Source organism: Procambarus clarkii, chromosome 79 (assembly GCF_040958095.1).
Source record: "Procambarus clarkii isolate CNS0578487 chromosome 79, FALCON_Pclarkii_2.0, whole genome shotgun sequence".
Taxonomy (NCBI): domain Eukaryota; kingdom Metazoa; phylum Arthropoda; class Malacostraca; order Decapoda; family Cambaridae; genus Procambarus; species Procambarus clarkii.
This window is the reverse complement of record NC_091228.1, coordinates 2,928,057-2,949,658: the sequence shown is the minus strand read 5'-3', so window position 1 is coordinate 2,949,658 and position 21,602 is coordinate 2,928,057. Positions and strand designations below refer to the sequence as shown.

The following is a 21,602-nucleotide window of genomic DNA, read 5'->3' as shown; positions in this document are numbered from 1 at the left end:
TATCTAGAAACCCAACATTATCTAGAAACCCAACATTATGTATCTAGAAACCCAACATTATGTATCTAGAAACCCAACATTCTGTATCTAGAAGCCCAACATTCTGTATCTAGAAACCCAACATTATCTAGAAACCCAACATTCTGTATCTAGAAACCCAACATTATCTAGAAACCCAACATTATGTATCTAGAAACCCAACATTCTGTATCTAGAAACCCAACATTATGTATCTAGAAACCCAACATTCTGTATCTAGAAACCCAACATTATGTATCTAGAAACCCAACATTCTGTATCTAGAAAACCAACATTATGTATCTAGAAACCCAACATTCTGTATCTAGAAACCCAACATTATGTATCTAGAAACCCAACATTCTGTATCTAAAAACCCAACATTCTGTATCTAGAAACCCAACATTCTGTATCTAGAAACCCAACATTCTGTATCTAGAAACCCAACATTCTGTATCTAGAAACCCAACATTATGTATCTAGAAACCCAACATTCTGTATCTAGAAACCCAACATTATGCATCTAGAAACCCAACATTATGCATCTAGAAACCCAACATTATGCATCTAGAAACCCAACATTATGCATCTAGAAACCCAACATTATGTATCTAGAAACCCAACATTATGCATCTAGAAACCCAACATTCTGTATCTTAAAAACCCAACATTATGCATCTAGAAACCCAACATTCTGTATCTAAAAACCCAACATTCTGTATCTAGAAACCCAACATTATCTAGAAACCCAACATTATGTATCTAGAAACCCAACATTGTGCATCTAGAAACCCAACATTATGCATCTAGAAACTGAACATTCTGTATCTAGAAACCCAACATTCTGTATCTTGAAACCCAACATTATGTATCTAGAAACCCAACATTATGTATTTAGGAACCCAACATTATGTATTTAGAAACCCAACATTCTGTATCTAGAAACCCAACATTATGTATCTAGAAACCCAACATTATGTATCTAGAAACCCAACATAATGTATCTAGAAACCCAACATTATGTATCTAGAAACCCAACATTATCTAGAAACCCAACATTATGTATTTAGAAACCCAACATTATGTATTTAGAAACCCAACATTCTGTATCTAGAAACCCAACATTATGTATTTAGAAACCCAACATTCTGTATCTAGAAACCCAACATTCTGTATCTAGAAACCCAACATTCTGTATCTAGAAACCCAACATTATCTAGAAACCCAACATTATGTATCTAGAAACCCAACATTATGTATCTAGAAACCCAACATTATGTATCTAGAAACCCAACATTATGTATTTAGAAACCCAACATTCTGTATCTAGAAACCCAACATTATGTATCTAGAAACCCAACATTCTGTATCTAGAAACCCAACATTATGTATCTAGAAACCCAACATTATGTATTTAGAAACCCAACATTATGTATTTAGAAACCCAACATTATGTATCTAGAAACCCAACATTATGTATTTAGAAACCCAACATTATGTATCTAGAAACCCAACATTATGTATCTAGAAACCCAACATTCTGTAACTCATCTTGTATGTATATACATTTTACCTGAATAGACATTTATCTATTTATATTTCTAGAGCAGAGCAGGAATGCACACACACAGCCGCCATATTTTAGTAATGTAACCAAATGACAGAACACCGGCTTCCTTAAGTTACAATATAAGCAATGCCATTGTCCTCTGGGCTGGCAATGATGCTACTAGATCAGAGAAGAATAATTACTCGGATCAATAATAGATCTACGACCAGGTGATTGGTGGTCGTACGCACGCTGTGAATATGGTGTACGCTCTCTCTCTCTCTGTATCTCTCTCTCTCTCTCTCTCTCTCTCTCTCTGTCTCTCTCTGTCTCTCTCTGTCTCTCTCTCTCTCTCTCTCTCTGTCTCTCTCTCACATGTAAACAAACGCTTCTAACAGTCAATATTACCAGAAAATGCAGTAAGGTGGATTTGTTTGGGCTATACAAGATACACGCGACAAATTATAATGTCTATCAGCCGTCCAGCTGTAATGTCTATCGGGATTACCTTGCCTACTCTTTTTAGTAATCAGGATTACCTTGTGAATCCCACATGCGTGTCTGAGCAGCTGTCCCCGTAGGGGGGGGGGGGGAGGCGCCCCCGCACCTCTGTCCACAGCACACCGTTGTAAACATCTGTTACTTTGAGGACAGTCGTTCAGCCACTTGGGCTGGACGGTAGAGCAACAGTCTCGCTTCATGCAGGTCTGCGTTCAATCCCTGACTGTCCATAAGTGGTTGGACAGTCAGGGATTGAACGGTTCAATCCCTTCCCATTCTCTCTCTCTCTCTCTCTCTCTCTCTCTCTCTCTCTCTCTCTCTCTCTCTCTCTCTCTCTCTCTCTCTCTCTCTGTCTCTCTCTCTGTCTCTCTCTCTGTCTCTCTCTCTGTCTCTCTCTCTGTCTCTCTCTCTCTCTCTCTCTCTCTCTCTCTCTCTCTCTCTCTCTCTGTCTCTGTCTCTGTCTCTGTCTCTCTCTCTCTCTCTCTCTCTCTCTCTCTCTCTCTCTCTCTCTCTCTCTCTCTCTCTGTTTCTCTCTCTCTCTCTCTCTCTCTCTCTCTCTCTCTCTCTCTCTCTCTCTCTCTCTCTCTCTCTCTCTCTCTCTCTCTCTCTCTCTCTCTCTCTCTGGCGACACAACACAAGGAAGGTCTAGAAGCCACCTCCATCCACAACTTTAAGGCAATTTCGACAAAGAATTCGACCGTCAGAATAAATTATAACTCAGTAATTATGTACAAGACAATTAGGCGGGGCATAAAGAGCTTCCCGTAGTCACTGACAGCTGAACGGTGATTAGCGTCAGCGAGTACTCCCATTGGCTGACAGCGAGTACGAAATCATGTCAGTGTACCACAGTACAAATCTGACTTGTTCAATTACAGCAAGTTCTGAATGATCCCTGTTGCCGCTGCCTCAGACCATCTGATCAACCAGGCTGTGACTCATACGTCAGGCTGCGAGCAGCTGCGTCTAACAGCCTGGTTGATCAGTCCAGCAACCAGGAGGCCTGGTCGACGACCGGGCCGCGGGGACACTAAGCCCCGGAAGCACCTCAAGGTAACCTCAAGGTAAGGACCAGGTCGGCTGAGCGGACAGCACGCTGTACTTGTGATCCTGTGGTCCTGGGTTCGATCCCAGGCGCCGGCGAGAAACAATGGGCAGAGTTTCTTTCACTCTATGCCCCTGTTACCTAGCAGTAAAATAGGTACCTGGGTGTTAGTCAGCTGTCACGGGCTGCTTCCTAGGGGTGAAGGCCTGGTCGAGGACCGGGCCGTGGGGACACTAAAGCCCCGAAATCATCTCAAGATAACCTCAAGATAACCTGACTACAGATGTCACGCTGCTGTATCCGGGACGAGCAGCTCAGTCGATTAAGGCAGTGTCTGGGATGCTCCCGGACGCAGGTTCGAATCCTCGTCACGGCCCTTGTGGCTTTGTTCACACCGTCGGCTGCTCACCCACCACTGTCACGCACACAGTAACTCCTTGTCGGCCAGCAGACAAAACTTCCGACCTCCCGTTACGCATAAACCACACAACCGTCACGAGCAGACAGCATCGTTACGCCTGTGTAAACAATTAGGGTTTGAATGGACTCGATTGAATGAGGATTAAGCCATCACAAGAGGTGGCACGGGCATGAATAGCCCATAAGTGGTAGATTCATTTTTTGGGGAGTGAATATGTACCGAGGACTGGGGGGGGGGAGAGGATACTGCTGGACAGTATTTATGGGGAATCTCCAGCTGCTGGACATTATGAGGTTCTCCAGCTGCTGGACATTATGAGGGTCTCCAGCTGCTGGACATTATGAGGGTCTCCAGCTGCTGGACATTATGAGGGTCTCCAGCTGCTGGACATTATGAGGTTCTCCAGCTGCTGGACATTATGAGGGTCTCCAGCTGCTGGACACCTTTTTGACCAGAAGAGTGACAGTGTTGATGGCTTCAGGCTGGTTATTGCATAAGTCAGATGGTTACTGCAAGATTCAGATGGTTCTACGTGTACACGTGGTCAGACACCGTGTGGGTGAGTGGAAATCGTTATCACTGGGAGTGTGGCTGGTGGCACCCCCTGAGCCAGATAACACGCTCTTGGGATGAGTGCCACCCTGATAACACACACACACACACACACACACACACACACACACACACACACACACACACACACACCAAAAAGCCGAAGCTCTTGACCATATATATATATATATATATATATATATATATATATATATATATATATATATATATATATATATATATATATATATATATATAATATGCAATTGGCTACCATAATGAGGGCGTGAGCAGTTAAAATAGGATTTGTGAACGTAGAGAAGGCGACGAAGGAGCATTAAACACCATTAATCATGGAGCATATGCCAAGCAGCTCCAATCACCTTCTAGACAAGCTTGCAGCTAATCTGAGAACGGTCCAGATTTAAGGAACGACCTCATTACGAAGTCACTGTGACCTGAACTGTCGGGATTAGCTAAGACAGTAGACAGTCACCTCAGCTGTTGATCACTATAGAAGACACGGTTAGCACGTAAGGAAATACGGGCTCACCATAGCCCGTGCTACTGGAACTTATCGTTCTGAGTAGCGAATCTTAAACAACAACAACAACAACGTAAGGAAAGTGATTATGGAATGGAACGGAAGAAGGGAAAGTAGATTGTGTTGAAATATATAGTTTCTAGAGCATATATGGCAGAAACCAGGAGTGTCTAGAGGCAGTACAAGAGGTAACTAGTGAGGCGGAGCTCACGCCTTGGTACTTGTGCATCCTTATCTTGAGAGGTTATAATGAGATGATTTCGGGGCTTTAGTGTCCCCGCGGCCCGGTCCTCGACCAGGCCTCCACCCCCCAGGAAGCAGCCCGTGACAGCTGACTAACACCCAGGTACCTATTTTACTGCTAGGTAACAGGGGCATAGGGTGAAAGAAACTCTGCCCATTGTTTCTCGCCGGCGCCCGGGATCGAACCCGGGACAACAGGATCACAAGTCCAGCGTGCTGTCCGCTCGGCCGACCAGCTCCTTACACATGTTCTGAGTACAATCTCTTTAGTAAACACCCAGAGAGAGAGAGAGAGAGAGAGAGAGAGAGAGAGAGAGAGAGAGAGAGAGAGAGAACAAAAAATAAGATAACCCTGGTTATCACTGTGAGAACCTGCCTTAGACGCCCTCTTGGGCGGCCCATCTTTACCCCTCGCTATCTCTATATCGTGATGTATCTAGCTATTATCATTCTCTCAAGTGGAGGAATGCTACCTACTTCTAACAACAAGTGAGGCATTTCTCCCCTCTATAATGAGATTGAGAACTGTGAGAGAAGACACATATGTATCTTGACCCCATTCTGCTTAATGTCCAGCCACACCAGCTTCCTGGAAACTAGGAATTGGAAACCACAACTCAAGACGCTCAGCCATCTCACATCTCATGCTAACTCTGCCATTCTCTTGCACATCACTTAGACAGCCATTATTCATACTTAGACTCGCATTTGGAACATGTTCTCATAACACAGAGAACATATCCGCGCTACTAAGTCAGCCGACCACATGAAGGCTCTGTTACTCAGGTGTCTCTGGCGTTATTATTGATAATGTGGCAGCGGTCAATACTGTTTTGGGTTTAATATTTGGAGCTTAGATTGCTAGATGGCTGGCTGGCCAGATAGCTGGCTTCTTTGATGGCTGGCTGGCCAGATAGCTGGCTTCTTTGATGGCTGGCTGGCCAGATAGCTGGCTTCTTTGATGGCTGGCTGGCCAGATAGCTGGCTTCTTTGATGGCTGGCTGGCCAGATAGCTGGCTTCTTTGATGGCTGGCTGACCAGATATCTGGCTTCTTTGATAGCTGGGTGGCCAGATAGCTGGGTGGTCAGATAACTGGTTTCTTTGATGGCTGGCTGGCCAGATAGCTGGCTTCTTTGATGGCTGGCTGGCCACATATCTGGCTTCTTTGATAGCTGGGTGGCCAGATAGCTGGTTTCTTTGATAGCTGGGTGGCCAGATAGGTGGCTTCTTTGATGGCTGGCTGGCCAGATAGCTGGCTACTTTGATGGCTGGCTGGCTAGATAGCTGGCTTCTTTGATGGCTGGCTGGCCAGATAGCTGTCTACTTTGATGGCTGGCTGGCCAGATAGCTGGCTTCTTTGATGGCTGGCTGGCCAGATAGCTGGCTACTTTGATGGCTGGCTGGCCAGATAGCTGGCTTCTTTGATGGCTGGCTGGCCAGATAGCTGGCTTCTTTGATAGCTGGGTGGCCAGATAACTGGTTTCTTTGATGGCTGGCTGGCCAGATAGCTGGCTTCTTTGATGGCTGGCTGGCCACATATCTGGCTTCTTTGATAGCTGGGTGGCCAGATAGCTGGTTTCTTTGATAGCTGGGTGGCCAGATAGCTGGCTTCTTTGATGGCTGGCTGGCCAGATAGCTGGCTTCTTTGATGGCTGGCTGGCCAGATAGCTGGCTTCTTTGATGGCTGGCTGGCTAGATAGCTGGCTTCTTTGATGGCTGGCTTCTTTGATAGCTGGCTGGCCAGATAGCTGGCTTCTATGATGGCTGGCTGGCCAGATAGCTGGCTTCTTTGATGGCTGGATGGCCAGATAGCTGGCTTCTTTGATGGCTGGCTGGCTAGATAGCTGGCTTCTTTGATGGCTGGCTGGCTAGATAGCTGGCTTCTTTGATGGCTGGCTGGCCAGATAGCTGGCTTCATTGATGGCTGGCTGGCTAGATAGCTGGCTTCTTTGATGGCTGGCTGGCCAGATAGCTGGCTTCTTTGATGGCTGGATGGCCAGATAGCTGGCTTCTTTGATGGCTGGAAGGCCAGATAGCTGGCTTCTTTGATGGCTGGCTGGTTAGATAGCTGGCTTCTTTGATGGCTGGCTGGCTAGATAGCTGGCTTCTTTGATGGCTGGCTGGCCAGATAGCTGGCTTCTTTGATGGCTGGCTGGCTAGATAGCTGGCTTCTTTGATGGCTGGCTGGCCAGATAGCTGGCTTCTTTGATGGCTGGATGGCCAGATAGCTGGCTTCTTTGATGGCTGACTGGCTAGATAGCTGGCTTCTTTGATGGCTGGCTGGCCAGATAGCTGGCTTCTTTGATGGCTGGCTGGCTAGATAGCTGGCTTCTTTGATGGCTGGCTGGCTAGATAGCTGGCTTCTTTGATGGCTGGCTGGCTAGATAGCTGGCTTCTTTGATGGCTGGCTGGCCAGATAGCTGGCTTCTTTGATGGCTGGCTGGCCAGATAGCTGGCTTCTTTGATGGCTGGCTGGCCAGATAACTGGTTTCTTTGATGGCTGGCTGGCCAGATAACTGGTTTCTTTGATGGCTGGCTGGCCAGATAGCTGGCTTCTTTGATGGCTGGCTGGCCAGATAACTGGTTTCTTTGATAGCTGGCTTCTTTGATGGCTGGATGGCCAGATAGCTGGCTTCTTTGATGGCTGGCTGGCTAGATAGCTGGCTTCTTTGATGGCTGGCTGGCCAGATAACTGGTTTCTTTGATGGCTGGCTGGCCAGATAACTGGTTTCTTTGATGGCTGGCTGGCCAGATAACTGGTTTCTTTGATGGCTGGCTGGCCAGATAACTGGTTTCTTTGATGGCTGGCTGGCCAGGTAACTGGTTTCTTTGATGGCTGGCTGGCCAGATAACTGGTTTCTTTGATGGCTGGCTGGCCAGATAACTGGTTTCTTTGATGGCTGGCTGGCCAGATAACTGGTTTCTTTGATGGCTGGCTGGCCAGATAACTGGTTTCTTTGATGGCTGGCTGGCCAGATAACTGGCTTCTTTGATGGCTGGCTGGCCAGATAACTGGTTTCTTTGATGGCTGGCTGGCCAGATAACTGGTTTCTTTGATGACTGGCTGGCCAGATAACTGGTTTCTTTGATGGCTGGCTGGCTAGATAGCTGGCTTCTTTGATGGCTGGCTGGCCAGATAACTGGTTTCTTTGATGGCTGGCTGGCCAGATAGCTGGTTTCTTTGATGGCTGGCTGGCTAGATAGCTGGCTTCTTTGATGGCTGGCTGGCCAGATAACTGGTTTCTTTGATGGCTGGCTGGCTAGATAGCTGGCTTCTTTGATGGCTGGCTGGCCAGATAGCTGGCTTCTTTGATGGCTGGCTGGCCAGATAGCTGGCTTCTTTGATGGCTGGCTGGCCAGATAACTGGTTTCTTTGATGGCTGGCTGGCCAGATAACTGGTTTCTTTGATGGCTGGCTGGCCAGATAGCTGGCTTCTTTGATGGCTGGCTGGCCAGATAACTGGTTTCTTTGATAGCTGGCTTCTTTGATGGCTGGATGGCCAGATAGCTGGCTTCTTTGATGGCTGACTGGCTAGATAGCTGGCTTCTTTGATGGCTGGCTGGCCAGATAGCTGGCTTCTTTGATGGCTGGCTGGCTAGATAGCTGGCTTCTTTGATGGCTGGCTGGCTAGATAGCTGGCTTCTTTGATGGCTGGCTGGCTAGATAGCTGGCTTCTTTGATGGCTGGCTGGCCAGATAGCTGGCTTCTTTGATGGCTGGCTGGCCAGATAGCTGGCTTCTTTGATGGCTGGCTGGCCAGATAACTGGTTTCTTTGATGGCTGGCTGGCCAGATAACTGGTTTCTTTGATGGCTGGCTGGCCAGATAGCTGGCTTCTTTGATGGCTGGCTGGCCAGATAACTGGTTTCTTTGATAGCTGGCTTCTTTGATGGCTGGATGGCCAGATAGCTGGCTTCTTTGATGGCTGGCTGGCTAGATAGCTGGCTTCTTTGATGGCTGGCTGGCCAGATAACTGGTTTCTTTGATGGCTGGCTGGCCAGATAACTGGTTTCTTTGATGGCTGGCTGGCCAGATAACTGGTTTCTTTGATGGCTGGCTGGCCAGATAACTGGTTTCTTTGATGGCTGGCTGGCCAGGTAACTGGTTTCTTTGATGGCTGGCTGGCCAGATAACTGGTTTCTTTGATGGCTGGCTGGCCAGATAACTGGTTTCTTTGATGGCTGGCTGGCCAGATAACTGGTTTCTTTGATGGCTGGCTGGCCAGATAACTGGTTTCTTTGATGGCTGGCTGGCCAGATAACTGGCTTCTTTGATGGCTGGCTGGCCAGATAACTGGTTTCTTTGATGGCTGGCTGGCCAGATAACTGGTTTCTTTGATGACTGGCTGGCCAGATAACTGGTTTCTTTGATGGCTGGCTGGCTAGATAGCTGGCTTCTTTGATGGCTGGCTGGCCAGATAACTGGTTTCTTTGATGGCTGGCTGGCCAGATAGCTGGTTTCTTTGATGGCTGGCTGGCTAGATAGCTGGCTTCTTTGATGGCTGGCTGGCCAGATAACTGGTTTCTTTGATGGCTGGCTGGCTAGATAGCTGGCTTCTTTGATGGCTGGCTGGCCAGATAGCTGGCTTCTTTGATGGCTGGCTGGCCAGATAGCTGGCTTCTTTGATGGCTGGCTGGCCAGATAACTGGTTTCTTTGATGGCTGGCTGGCCAGATAACTGGTTTCTTTGATGGCTGGCTGGCCAGATAGCTGGCTTCTTTGATGGCTGGCTGGCCAGATAACTGGTTTCTTTGATAGCTGGCTTCTTTGATGGCTGGATGGCCAGATAGCTGGCTTCTTTGATGGCTGGCTGGCTAGATAGCTGGCTTCTTTGATGGCTGGCTGGCCAGATAACTGGTTTCTTTGATGGCTGGCTGGCCAGATAACTGGTTTCTTTGATGGCTGGCTGGCCAGATAACTGGTTTCTTTGATGGCTGGCTGGCCAGATAACTGGTTTCTTTGATGGCTGGCTGGCCAGATAACTGGTTTCTTTGATGGCTGGCTGGCCAGATAACTGGTTTCTTTGATGGCTGGCTGGCCAGATAACTGGTTTCTTTGATGGCTGGCTCGCCAGATAACTGGTTTCTTTGATGGCTGGCTGGCCAGATAACTGGTTTCTTTGATGGCTGGCTGGCCAGATAACTTTATGTACATTGTACAGAGAATATATTGATTAGTTTAGTAGTTACCAGCGAGGAAGTTAATGAGAAAATATAACGTATATATTTTGCTTAAATGCTTAAATAATGTGAAAAAGAGCTTTATGTGGCCTTGTTTTCAATATTTAATAAATGATTAGAGTCGAGTAGTGTGCCAGGGTCTTGGAGGGTTGCTAATGTGGTGCCGATTTTGAAGAAGAGAGATAAATCACTTGAGTTAACCTATCTGCTAATTAGCATAATTCCTACTGTGAGAAAATTGTTTGGATGTAAAAACATTAATATCAAGAAAACTTGAGAAGGCCTATTGGTCCATATGTGGCAAGACTATATGTATATATATATATATATATATATATATATACATATATGTCGTACCTAGTAGCCAGAACGCACTTCTCAGCCTACTATGCAAGGCCTGATTTGCCAAATAAGCCAAGTTTTCAAGAATTAATATATGTTCTCTAATTTTTTTCTTATGAAATGATAAAGCTACCCATTTCATTATGTATGAGGTCAATTTTTTTTTATTGGAGTTAAAAATAACGTAGATATATGACCGAACCTAACCAACCCTACCTAACCTAACCTAACCTATCTTTATAGGTTAGGTTAGGTTAGGTAGCCGAAAAAGTTAGGTTAGGTTAGGTTAGGTAGGTTAGGTAGTCGCAAAACAATTAATTCATGAAAAGTTGGCTTATTACGCAAATCGGGCCTTGAATAGTAGGCATAGAAGTGCGTTCTGGCTAGTAGGTACGACATATATATATATATATATATATATATATATATATATATATATATATATATATATATATATATATATATATATATATATATATATATATATTAGTATATTTTGGTAGCAGTCTTTCCTGTAGACATATATTATTAAATATGACCGAAAAAGTAAGATTAATAATTCTAACACGAATTTTCTCGATCTTACGTTTCTTTTCACTGTTGATGGTAATTCAAAGATCAATTCTCCAAAATTCATTTTTATTTCTAGTCTGACGCGACACTTGAGCGCGTTTCGTAAAACTTATTACATTTTCAAAGACTTTAGTTTACAAACACACAACTGAAACTGAATAGAGCTTACACATCTTCGATTTTATATCTACATTTGGGTGAGGTGGATGAGGTGAAAACAAACTTTCAACAATGGGTATTGAATGGGTATTAAATTCAAACACAAGACAGAACACGAAACGATGGGTATTGAATGGAAGTAATTGTAGAAAGCCTATTGGTCCATATTTCTTGATGCTTCTATATTGGAGCGGAGTCTTGAAGTGGGTAGAATATAGTTGTGCATTAATTGGCTGTTGATTGCTGGTGTTGACTTCTTGATGTGTAGTGCCTCGCAGACGTCAAGCCGTCTGCTATCGCTGTATCTATCGATGATTTCTGTGTTGTTTGCTAAGATTTCTCTGGTGATGGTTTGTTTGTGGGAAGAGGCTGTATGTTCCTTAATGGAGCCCTGTTGCTTATGCATCGTTAAACGCCTGGAAAGAGATGTTGTCTTGCCTATATACTGAGTTTTTTGAGGCTTACAATTCAAATGCCCTCTTGGGAATTGTAAGCCTCAAAAAACTCAGTATATAGGCAAGACAACACCATCTAGCTCGTATCTTGTAACTCTATCATCATTACCTAGCCTCAGAACTTTACATTTATCAGCATTAAACTGCATTTGCCAATCCTTTGACCATTTCAAAACCTTATATAGATCGTCTTGAAGTGATCGTCTTCTTCTGTGTTTATTTCTCTACCGATTTTTAGGTAATCTTAGTGTTCACGACGCTCCCCCGGACCCCAGAGACTCACGGGGCCTCTTGGTACCTTATGGTAGCACTCATGGCGGTACAGTAACTGGGTAAATACTGGCCACAGAGAGCGCCATCTATTGGCTTTGTTTATACTTCTGGGAGTTTTCGTGCCAATGGTAAATGAGCTCTAATGGCAGGTGTTGGTGGTAGGTGTTGGTGGCAGGTGTTGGTGGCAGGTGTTGGTGGCAGGTGTTGGTGGCAGGTGTTGGTGACAGGTGTTGGTGGCAAGTGTTGGTGGCAGGTGTTGGTGGCAGGTGTTGGTGGCAGGTGTTGGTGGCAGGTGTTGGTGACAGGTGTTGGTGGCAGGTGTTGGTGGCAGGTGTTGGTGGCAGGTGTTGGTGGCAGGTGTTGGTGGCAGGTGTTGGTGGCAGGTGTTGGTGGCAGGTGTTGGAGACAGTGAGTCCACCACCACACACTTCCCACATCCCAATTTCTCCGAAGCCTCGTTGTGCAAAAGACGCCGACCGAAGCACCTATGCACCTCCCCCCCCTCCACAGGGTGTGAGGGGGGGGGGGGGGAGATGTGAATTCAGGGTGACTGCCCCCCCCCCTACCCCCCACACACTGTTACATCAACAAACTAGTAATATATTCACCGCCACGGTCGCGCCAATCAGAATGAAAGCCCCCCAAAGCTCTTCCGTATTGTGGGGGCGGGCTAAGGGTTCCCGGTACACGCGGGCGTGCCCAACCGGTTCTGGTATACCATCACGCTGCCCCCATCACGCCCGGTACACCTCGCCTGTTATAATACAAGTGTTGCTTATCGGTCTATCTTGAGGTTATCTTGAGTTAATTTCGGGGCTTTAGTGTCCCCGCGGCCCGGTCCTAGACCAGGCCTCAACCCCCAGGAAGCAGCCCGTGACAGCTGACTAACTCCCAGGTACCTATTTACTGCTAGGTAACAGGGGCATTCAGGGTGAAAGAAACTTTGCCCATTTGTTTCTGCCTCGTGCGGGAATCGAACCCGCGCCACAGAATTACGAGTCCTGCGTGCTATCCACCAGGCTACGAGGCCCTAAGGTCTAAGGTCATGTTTCTCCCCAGGAAGTTCGCCCCGTGTTCCTCTTGCTTCCTTCTTGAGAGGTTATCTTGAGATGATTTCGGGGCTTTTAGTGTCCCCGCGGCCCGGTCCTCGACCAGGCCTCCACCCCCAGGAAGCAGCCCGTGACAGCTGACTAACACCCAGGTACCTATTTTACTGCTAGGTAACAGGGGCATAGGGTGAAAGAAACTCTGTCCATTGTTTCTCGCCGGCGCCTGGGATCGAACCCAGGACCACAGGTTGACAAGTCCAGTGTGCTGTCCGCTCGGCCGACCGGCTCCCCGAAATGCTTTGTGTAAACCTTTGTCAAGCTCACCAGGACCTTCTTCTAAGCTCAGCTCAAGCTGTGATACTCATGTCCCAAGCCCCCACAGCTAAAGCTTGAGATACTCTGGCCTCATGTCCCAAGCCTCCACAGCTAAAGCTTGAGATGCTCTGTCCTCATGTCCCAAGCCTGGACAGCTAAAGCTTGAGGTACACTGTCCCCATGTCCCAAGCCTGGACAGCTAAAGCTTGAGATACTCTGGCCTCATGCCCCAAGCCTCCACAGCTAAAGCTTGAGGTACTCTGGCCTCATGTCCCAAGCCTCCACAGCTAAAGCTTGAGGTACACTGTCCTCATGTCCCAAGCCTCCACAGCTAAAGCTTGAGGTACTCTGTCCCCATGTCCCAAGCCTCCACAGCTAAAGCTTGAGGTACTCTGGCCTCATGTCCCAAGCCTCCACAGCTAAAGCTTGAGGTACACTGTCCTCATGTCCCAAGCCTCCACAGCTAAAGCTTGAGGTACACTGTCCCCATGTCCCAAGCCTCCACAGCTAAAGCTTGAGATACTCTGGCCTCATGCCCCAAGCCTCCACAGCTAAAGCTTGAGGTACTCTGGCCTCATGTCCCAAGCCTCCACAGCTAAATCTTGAGGTACACTGTCCCCATGTCCCAAGCCTCCACAGCTAAAGCTTGAGGTACACTGTCCCCATGCCCCAAGCCTCCACAGCTAAAGCTTGAGGTACTCTGGCCTCATGTCCCAAGCCTCCACAGCTAAATCTTGAGGTACACTGTCCCCATGTCCCAAGCCTCCACAGCTAAAGCTTGAGGTACACTGTCCCCATGCCCCAAGCCTCCACAGCTAAAGCTTGAGGTACACTGTCCCCATGTCCCAAGCCTCCACAGCTAAAGCTTGAGGTACACTGTCCCCATGCCCCAAGCCTCCACAGCTAAAGCTTGAGGTACACTGTCCCCATGCCCCAAGCCTCCATAGCTAAAGCTTGAGGTACACTGTCCCCATGCCCCAAACCTCCACAGCTAAAGCTTGAGGTACACTGTCCTCATGTCCCAAGCCTCCACAGCTAAAGCTTGAGGTACACTGTCCTCATGTCCCAAGCCTCCACAGCTAAAGCTTGAGGTACACTGTCCCCATGCCCCAAGCCTCCACAGCTAAAGCTTGAGGTACACTGTCCCCATGTCCCAAGCCTCCACAGCTAAAGCTTGAGATACTCTGGCCTCATGTCCCAAGCCTCCACAGCTAAAGCTTGAGGTACTCTGTCCCCATGCCCCAAGCCTCCACAGCTAAAGCTTGAGGTACACTGTCCTCATGTCCCAAGCCTCCACAGCTAAAGCTTGAGATACTCTGGCCTCATGTCCCAAGCCTCCACAGCTAAAGCTTGAGGTACTCTGTCCCCATGCCCCAAGCCTCCACAGCTAAAGCTTGAGGTACACTGTCCCCATGTCCCAAGCCTCCACAGCTAAAGCTTGAGGTACTCTGGCCTCATGTCCCAAGCCTCCACAGCTAAAGCTTGAGGTACACTGTCCTCATGTCCCAAGCCTCCACAGCTAAAGCTTGAGGTACACTGTCCCCATGTCCCAAGCCTCCACAGCTAAAGCTGGAGATACTCTCATACTCTTGACAAAGTCTTGGGTGATAATCACCTCTTTCTTCAAGTCATTTCTAAGATTTGATGTTTACAATGAACACATGTTCTCCCGTTCGTAGTGAACATGAACACCTTCACTTTGAACTTCCTTTGTTCATTTCAATTACAAAAGGTGGAAATATATCAGAGAAATTGAAAATACATCTTATAATTTGGATATCTATAGATATTCTGATGACATAAATGGACCATACAAAAACCACTTCAAATCAGCTTGAAATCCCCCTTTCGTTAGCTTCAAATTGTACCGTTTTGGTACAATTGTACCGTTTTGGTACAATTGTACCACACGTGGTGGCCCTGTTCTTTCAGGGGGGGGGGGGAAAGTAGGGTCCGACCCTGACTGGCTTACGACAGTCCCACACCACCCGTGTGTCATCTTGAAAAGCTTTGGTAGTTTGCCCCGAAGGTACGGCTAAACCGAGGCCCAGACAGACAGACAGACAGACAGACAGACAGACAGACAGACAGACAGACAGACGCAGGCCCAGACAGACAGACAGACGCAGGCCCAAACAGACAGACAGACGCAGGCCCAGACAGACAGACGCAGGCCCAGACAGACAGACGCAGGCACAGACAGACAGACAGACGCAGGCACAGACAGACAGACAGACGCAGGCCCAGACAGACAGACGCAGGCACAGACAGACAGACAGACGCAGGCACAGACAGACAGACAGACGCAGGCACAGACAGACAGACAGACGCAGGCCCAGACAGACAGACGAAGGCACAGACAGACAGACAGACGCAGGCACAGACAGACAGACAGACGCAGGCCCAGACAGACAGACGAAGGCACAGACAGACAGACAGACGCAGGCCCAGACAGACAGACAGACGCAGGCACAGACAGACAGACAGACGCAGGCCCAGACAGACAGACAGACGCAGGCCCAGAAAGACAGACAGACGCAGGCCCAGACAGACAGACAGGCGCAGACACAGACAGACTTGGAAGTATCGACAAGTTTTCAAATTTTCAACGATTTGAAAACGCGTTTAAAGCATTATCGCTGACTACCATGCAAGAGTGTGCACAGCGTCCTCTTGAATGCACAGGACCTGTGCAGGAGGCGAGCACAGCTCCACCTGGAGAGCACAGGAGCTCCACCTGGAGACCCCTGGTGTTCTCCTCGATAAGCCGGGACGTTGTTTAAGCACAAGACGCCCCCTCTTGCAGGAGTGTCTGAGTCATTGGTGTACTGGCGACCCCCATGGACCCCTGTAGACCCCAGATGGGGGGGAGGCCACAACCCCCACCGGACCCCCATGACTCACACACCCCCTCCTGCACCCTCAATACCGCCGCCAGCCTCATTTTTGAGGAGTGGGGGACGATAGCGCCCCCTCCCTCTCTCTCTCTCCCAGGGAGAGGACGTTTATCTGCAGTGGCGCAGATGGTGTGGTTGGGCGGCGCAGTGGCGCAGATGGTGTGGTTGGGCGGCGCGATGACCACACACAGTAGGAGTCACCGACCACTGGGGCCCGCGTGGGGGTGTGTGTGTGCTTCTTGTCCCCTCCCCCTCCCCCCCCCGTGTGTGTGGGGGGGGGGGGGGGCATGAGCTGTGATGATAGCGTGGTGGAAGATAACAGATAACCAATCGTGTTTAGCGCGGCGACTTTGAGGCGAGCGTAGGAGATAAGGGAGATTGGGGGGTCAACCCCCTTCCCCCTCTTACCCCTCCTCCCCCCCCCCTGACCCATACTGATGCTGGGGTCACCTGTGGAGGGGGGGAGGGGGGTGATGTGTCATGCTCCCAGCATGAGTCACTTGCAAGGTGTAGGTAATATTCTCTACAGGACCTTAGGCTGACGGCTGGGTGGACAGCGCTTCGGATTCGTAGTCCTGAGGTTCCGGGTTCGATCCCCGGTGGAGGCGGAGACAAATGGGCAAAATGTTTCTTTCAACCCTGATGCCCTTGTTACCTAGCAGTAAATAGGTACCCGAGAGTTAGACAGCTGCTACGGGCTGCTTCCTTGGGGATGTGTAACAAAAAGCAGGCCTGGTCGAGGACCGGGCCGCGGGGACGCTAAAGCCCCGAAATCATCTCAAGATAACCTCAAGATAGTCTGAGACGAACGGAGCGACAACTCCCAAGGAACGAACAAATCCACAAGGGCCGTGACGAGGATTCGAACCTGCGTGCGGGAGCATCCCAGACACTGCCTTAATCGACTCAAGGAACATTACCCTGATGTAATTAATAATCTGGTAACGTCTATGATCACAGACTATAACTTACAGCAGGTGATTCAGCGAGAGAAGGTCGTGGAATTGATAATTTTCAAGCAATTATAGACAAGTTGTACTAAGTTGTAAACTAAGTTGTACTAAGTTTACTGTAGATCACCTCTAAATCAAAAGGAACTATCTGAATGTTCACCTCAAGTTGAACAATAAATTTGCACAATAGACAGTGTTCTGAGCACGGGTGAGGGGGGGGGGGAGCTCATTTTGAGCAGTTTCAGGAGTTTGGAAAAAATGATAAAGCACTTTGTTTTCATTTTACAATGAAAGGTGAAATGCTAAAATGAAAGAAATTTTAATTTTGTTTGAAAGATGAATTACGATTTGGAAGTGATAGAAAAGCCTATGAAGTTCTGTTGAAAAAGCTAACTTCAGAACAGGATCTATTGGCTTTAGCCCTACTGTATGACACGTTGTATGAACTTAATTTATTGTCAGTGTGTCTACAGTGTGTGTCAGTGTGTGGGAAGCCGGTCGGGCGAGCGGACAGCACGCTGGACTTGTGATCCTGTGGTCCTGGGTTCAATCCCAGGCGCCGGCGAGAAACAATGGGCAGAGTTTCTTTCACCCTATGCCCCTATTACCTAGCAGTAAAAATAGGTACCTGGGTGTTAGTCAGCTGTCACGGGCTGCTTCCTGGGGGTGGAGGCCTGGTCGAGGACCGGGCCGCGGGGACACTAAAAGCCCCGAAATCATCTCAAGATAACCTCAAGATAACAGAAACACACAACTTAGACTGCGTGTGTAGACAGACTGATTCAACGGAGCATAAGTTCATTGTGTGGACTAAAAGAAGAACCTCGCACTAGAAGTTCAGAAACTTAAAAGGCAATTGAAAACAGGAAGTTTGGAGGAATTACCATAACATGCAGCAAGAAAATTGTCTCCATTAATTACCGACAGTTTCTCACTAGTTTTGTGAACAATTTGCAGCACCGGATGCTCACCACAACATCCATGAAAGTATCTCAAACTTCTGAATAGATCCTGAGCCATATCATGGCTGGGGTACCATAGATCCTGAGCCATATGGCTGGGGTACCATAGATCCTGAGCCATATGGCTGGGGTACCATAGATCCTGAGGCATATCATGGCTGGGGTACCATAGATCCTGAGCCATATGGCTGGGGTACCATAGATCCTGAGGCATATCATGGCTGGGGTACCATAGATCCTGAGCCATATGGCTGGGGTACCATAGATCCTGAGGCATATCATGGCTGGGGTACCATAGATCCTGAGCCATATGGCTGGGGTACCATAGATCCTGAGCCATATGGCTGGGGTACCATAGATCCTGAGGCATATCATGGCTGGGGTACCATAGATCCTGAGCCATATGGCTGGGGTACCATAGATCCTGAGGCATATCATGGCTGGGGTACCATAGATCCTGAGGCATATCATGGCTGGGGTACCATAGATCCTGAGCCATATCATGGCTGGGGTACCATAGATCCTGAGCCATATCATGGCTGGGGTACCATAGATCCTAAGCCATATGGCTGGGGTACCATAGATCCTGAGGCATATCATGGCTGGGGTACCATAGATCCTGAGGCATATCATGGCTGGGGTACCATAGATCCTGAGCCATATCATGGCTGGGGTACCATAGATCCTGAGCCATATCATGGCTGGGGTACCATAGATCCTAAGCCATATGGCTGGGGTACCATAGATCCTGAGGCATATCATGGCTGGGGTACCATAGATCCTGAGCCACATGGCTGGGGTACCATAGATCCTGAGCCATATGGCTGGGGTACCATAGATCCTGAGCCATATCATGGCTGGGGTACCATAGATCCTGAGCCATATCATGGCTGGGGTACCATAGATCCTAAGCCATATGGCTGGGGTACCATAGATCCTGAGCCATATGGCTGGGGTACCATAGATCCTGAGCCATATCATGGCTGGGGTACCATAGATCCTGAGCCATATCATGGCTGGGGTACCATAGATCCTAAGCCATATGGCTGGGGTACCATAGATCCTGAGGCATATCATGGCTGGGGTTCCATAGATCTTGAGGCATATCATGGCTGGGGTACCATAGATCTTGAGGCATATCATGGCTGGGGTACCATAGATCTTGAGGCATATCATGGCTGGAGTACCATAGATCTTGAGGCACATCATGGCTGGGGTACCATAGATCCTGAGCCATATCATGGCTGGGGTACCATAGATCCTGAGCCATATCATGGCTGGGGTACCATAGATCCTAAGCCATATGGCTGGGGTACCATAGATCCTGAGGCATATCATGGCTGGGGTACCATAGATCTTGAGGCATATCATGGCTGGGGTACCATAGATCTTGAGGCATATCATGGCTGGGGTACCATAGATCTTGAGGCACATCATGGCTGGGGTACCATAGATCCTGAGGCACATCATGGCTGGGGTACCATAGATCCTGAGTCATATCATGGCTGGGGTACCATAGATCCTGAGCCATATGGCTGGGGTACCATAGATCCTGAGCCATATGGCTGTGGTACCATAGTTCCTGAGCCATATCATGTCTGGGGTACCGTAGATCCTGAGCCATATCATGGCTGGGGTACCACAGATCCTGAGCCATATCATGGCTGGGGTACCACAGATCCTGAGCCATATCATGGCTGGGGTACCATAGATCCTAAGCCATATGGCTGGGGTACCATAGATCCTGAGCCATATGGCTGGGGTACCATAGATCCTGAGCCATATGGCTGGGGTACCATAGATCCTGAGCCATATGGCTGGGGTACCATAGATCCTGAGCCATATCATGTCTGGGGTACCGTAGATCCTGAGCCATATCATGGCTGGGGTACCATAGATCTTGAGGCACATCATGGCTGGGGTACCATAGATCCTGAGTCATATGGCTGGGATACCATAGATCCTGAGCCATATCATGGCTGGGGTACCATAGATCTTGAGGCACATCATGGCTGGGGTACCATAGATCTTGAGGCATATCATGGCTGGAGTACCACAGATCCTGAGCCATATCATGGCTGGGGTACCACAGATCCTAAGCCATATCATGGCTGGGGTACCATAGATCATGAGGCACATCATGGCTGGGGTACCATAGATCCTGAGTCATATGGCTGGGGTACCATAGATCCTGAGCCATATCATGGCTGGGGTACCATAGATCTTGAGGCACATCATGGCTGGGGTACCATAGATCTTGAGGCATATCATGGCTGGGGTACCATAGATCCTGAGCCATATCATGGCTGGGGTACCATAGATCCTGAGCCATATCATGGCTGGGGTACTATAGATCCTGAGCCATATCATGGCTGGGGTACCATAGATCCTGAGCCATATCATGGCTGGGGTACCATAGATCCTGAGCCATATCATGGCTGTGACATGCGGCGCTGCAACTTGAAATACATCGGAGCCTTTTAGGCAATATTTCCATTATTTTCCGTGCTGGGCACGTGAAGGAGCAGTCTTGGGACCTCACCAGAGCGGCGTGCGCACCTACACTGCCAAGCTATCTTCTTGAGGTTATCGTGAGGTTATCTTGAGATGATTTCGAGGCTTAGTGTCCTCGCGGCCCGGTCCTTGACCAGGCCCGCGAGGACAGGCCCGTAGCAGCTGACTAACTCCCAGGTACCTATTTACTGCTAGATAACAGGTGCATCAGGGTGAAAGAAACATTTTGCCCATTTGTCTCCGCCTCCACCAGGGATCGAACCCGGAACCTCAGGACTACGAGTCCGAAGCGCTGTCCACTCAGCTGTCAGGCGCCCTACACCGAGCAACCCAACCCAGCCTCACATTACACAACCCAACTTCTGTAGGCTCTTGAAGCTCTTGAAGCTCTTGAAGCTCTTGAAGCTCTTAAAACCTGCTGGCTCTTGAAGCTCTTAAAACCTGCTGGCTCTTGAAGCTCTTAAAACCTGCTGGCTCTTGAAGCTCTTAAAACCTGCTGGCTCTTGAAGCTCCTAAAACCGAAACAAAATACCCCCCCCCCCCAAAGCCCCTATATTAATGATTAGCGCTATAAGACAGTTAAACAGTTCCCCCCCCACTCACTTGAGCTGGATGGTAGAGCGACGGTCTCGCTTCATGCAGGTCAGCGTTCAATCCCCGACCGTCCAAGTGGTTGGGCACCATTCCTTTCCCCCGTCCCATCCCTAATCCTTATCCTGACCCCTTCCCAGTGCTATATAGTCGTAAGGGCTTGGCGCTTACCCCCGATAGTTACCTTCCCTTCCTCACTCGCCTCATTACCCAAACAGTAAAGGAAATGATGAACCAGGTGACATAACCTTGAGGTTACCTTGAGGTGCTTCCGGGGCTTAGTGTCCCCGCGGCCCGGTCGTCGACCAGGCCTCCTGGTTGCTGGACTGATCAACCAGGCTGTTAGACGCGGCTGCTCGCAGCCTGACGTATGAGTCACAGCCTGGTTGATCAGGTATCCTTTGGAGGTGCTTATCCAGTTCTCTCTTGAACACTGTGAGGGGTCGGCCAGTTATGCCCCTTATGTG

At 48.6% G+C, this 21,602-nt stretch overlaps 1 protein-coding gene across 1 annotated transcript; it reads right to left on the bottom strand.

Annotated features, from left to right (window-relative positions):
• Nucleotides 1-7,222: 7,222 nt before the first annotated feature.
• LOC138357631 (serine/threonine-protein kinase Wnk-like) lies at nt 7,223-11,940 on the bottom strand. Its single transcript, XM_069314629.1, has 3 exons — nt 11,922-11,940; nt 8,840-10,002; nt 7,223-8,098 (listed from the first exon to the last, which is right to left on the bottom strand). Exons 1-3 carry the CDS (start codon nt 11,938-11,940, stop codon nt 7,223-7,225), a joined length of 2,058 nt encoding a protein of 685 aa, XP_069170730.1.
• Between the last annotated feature and the right edge of the window lie 9,662 nt (nt 11,941-21,602).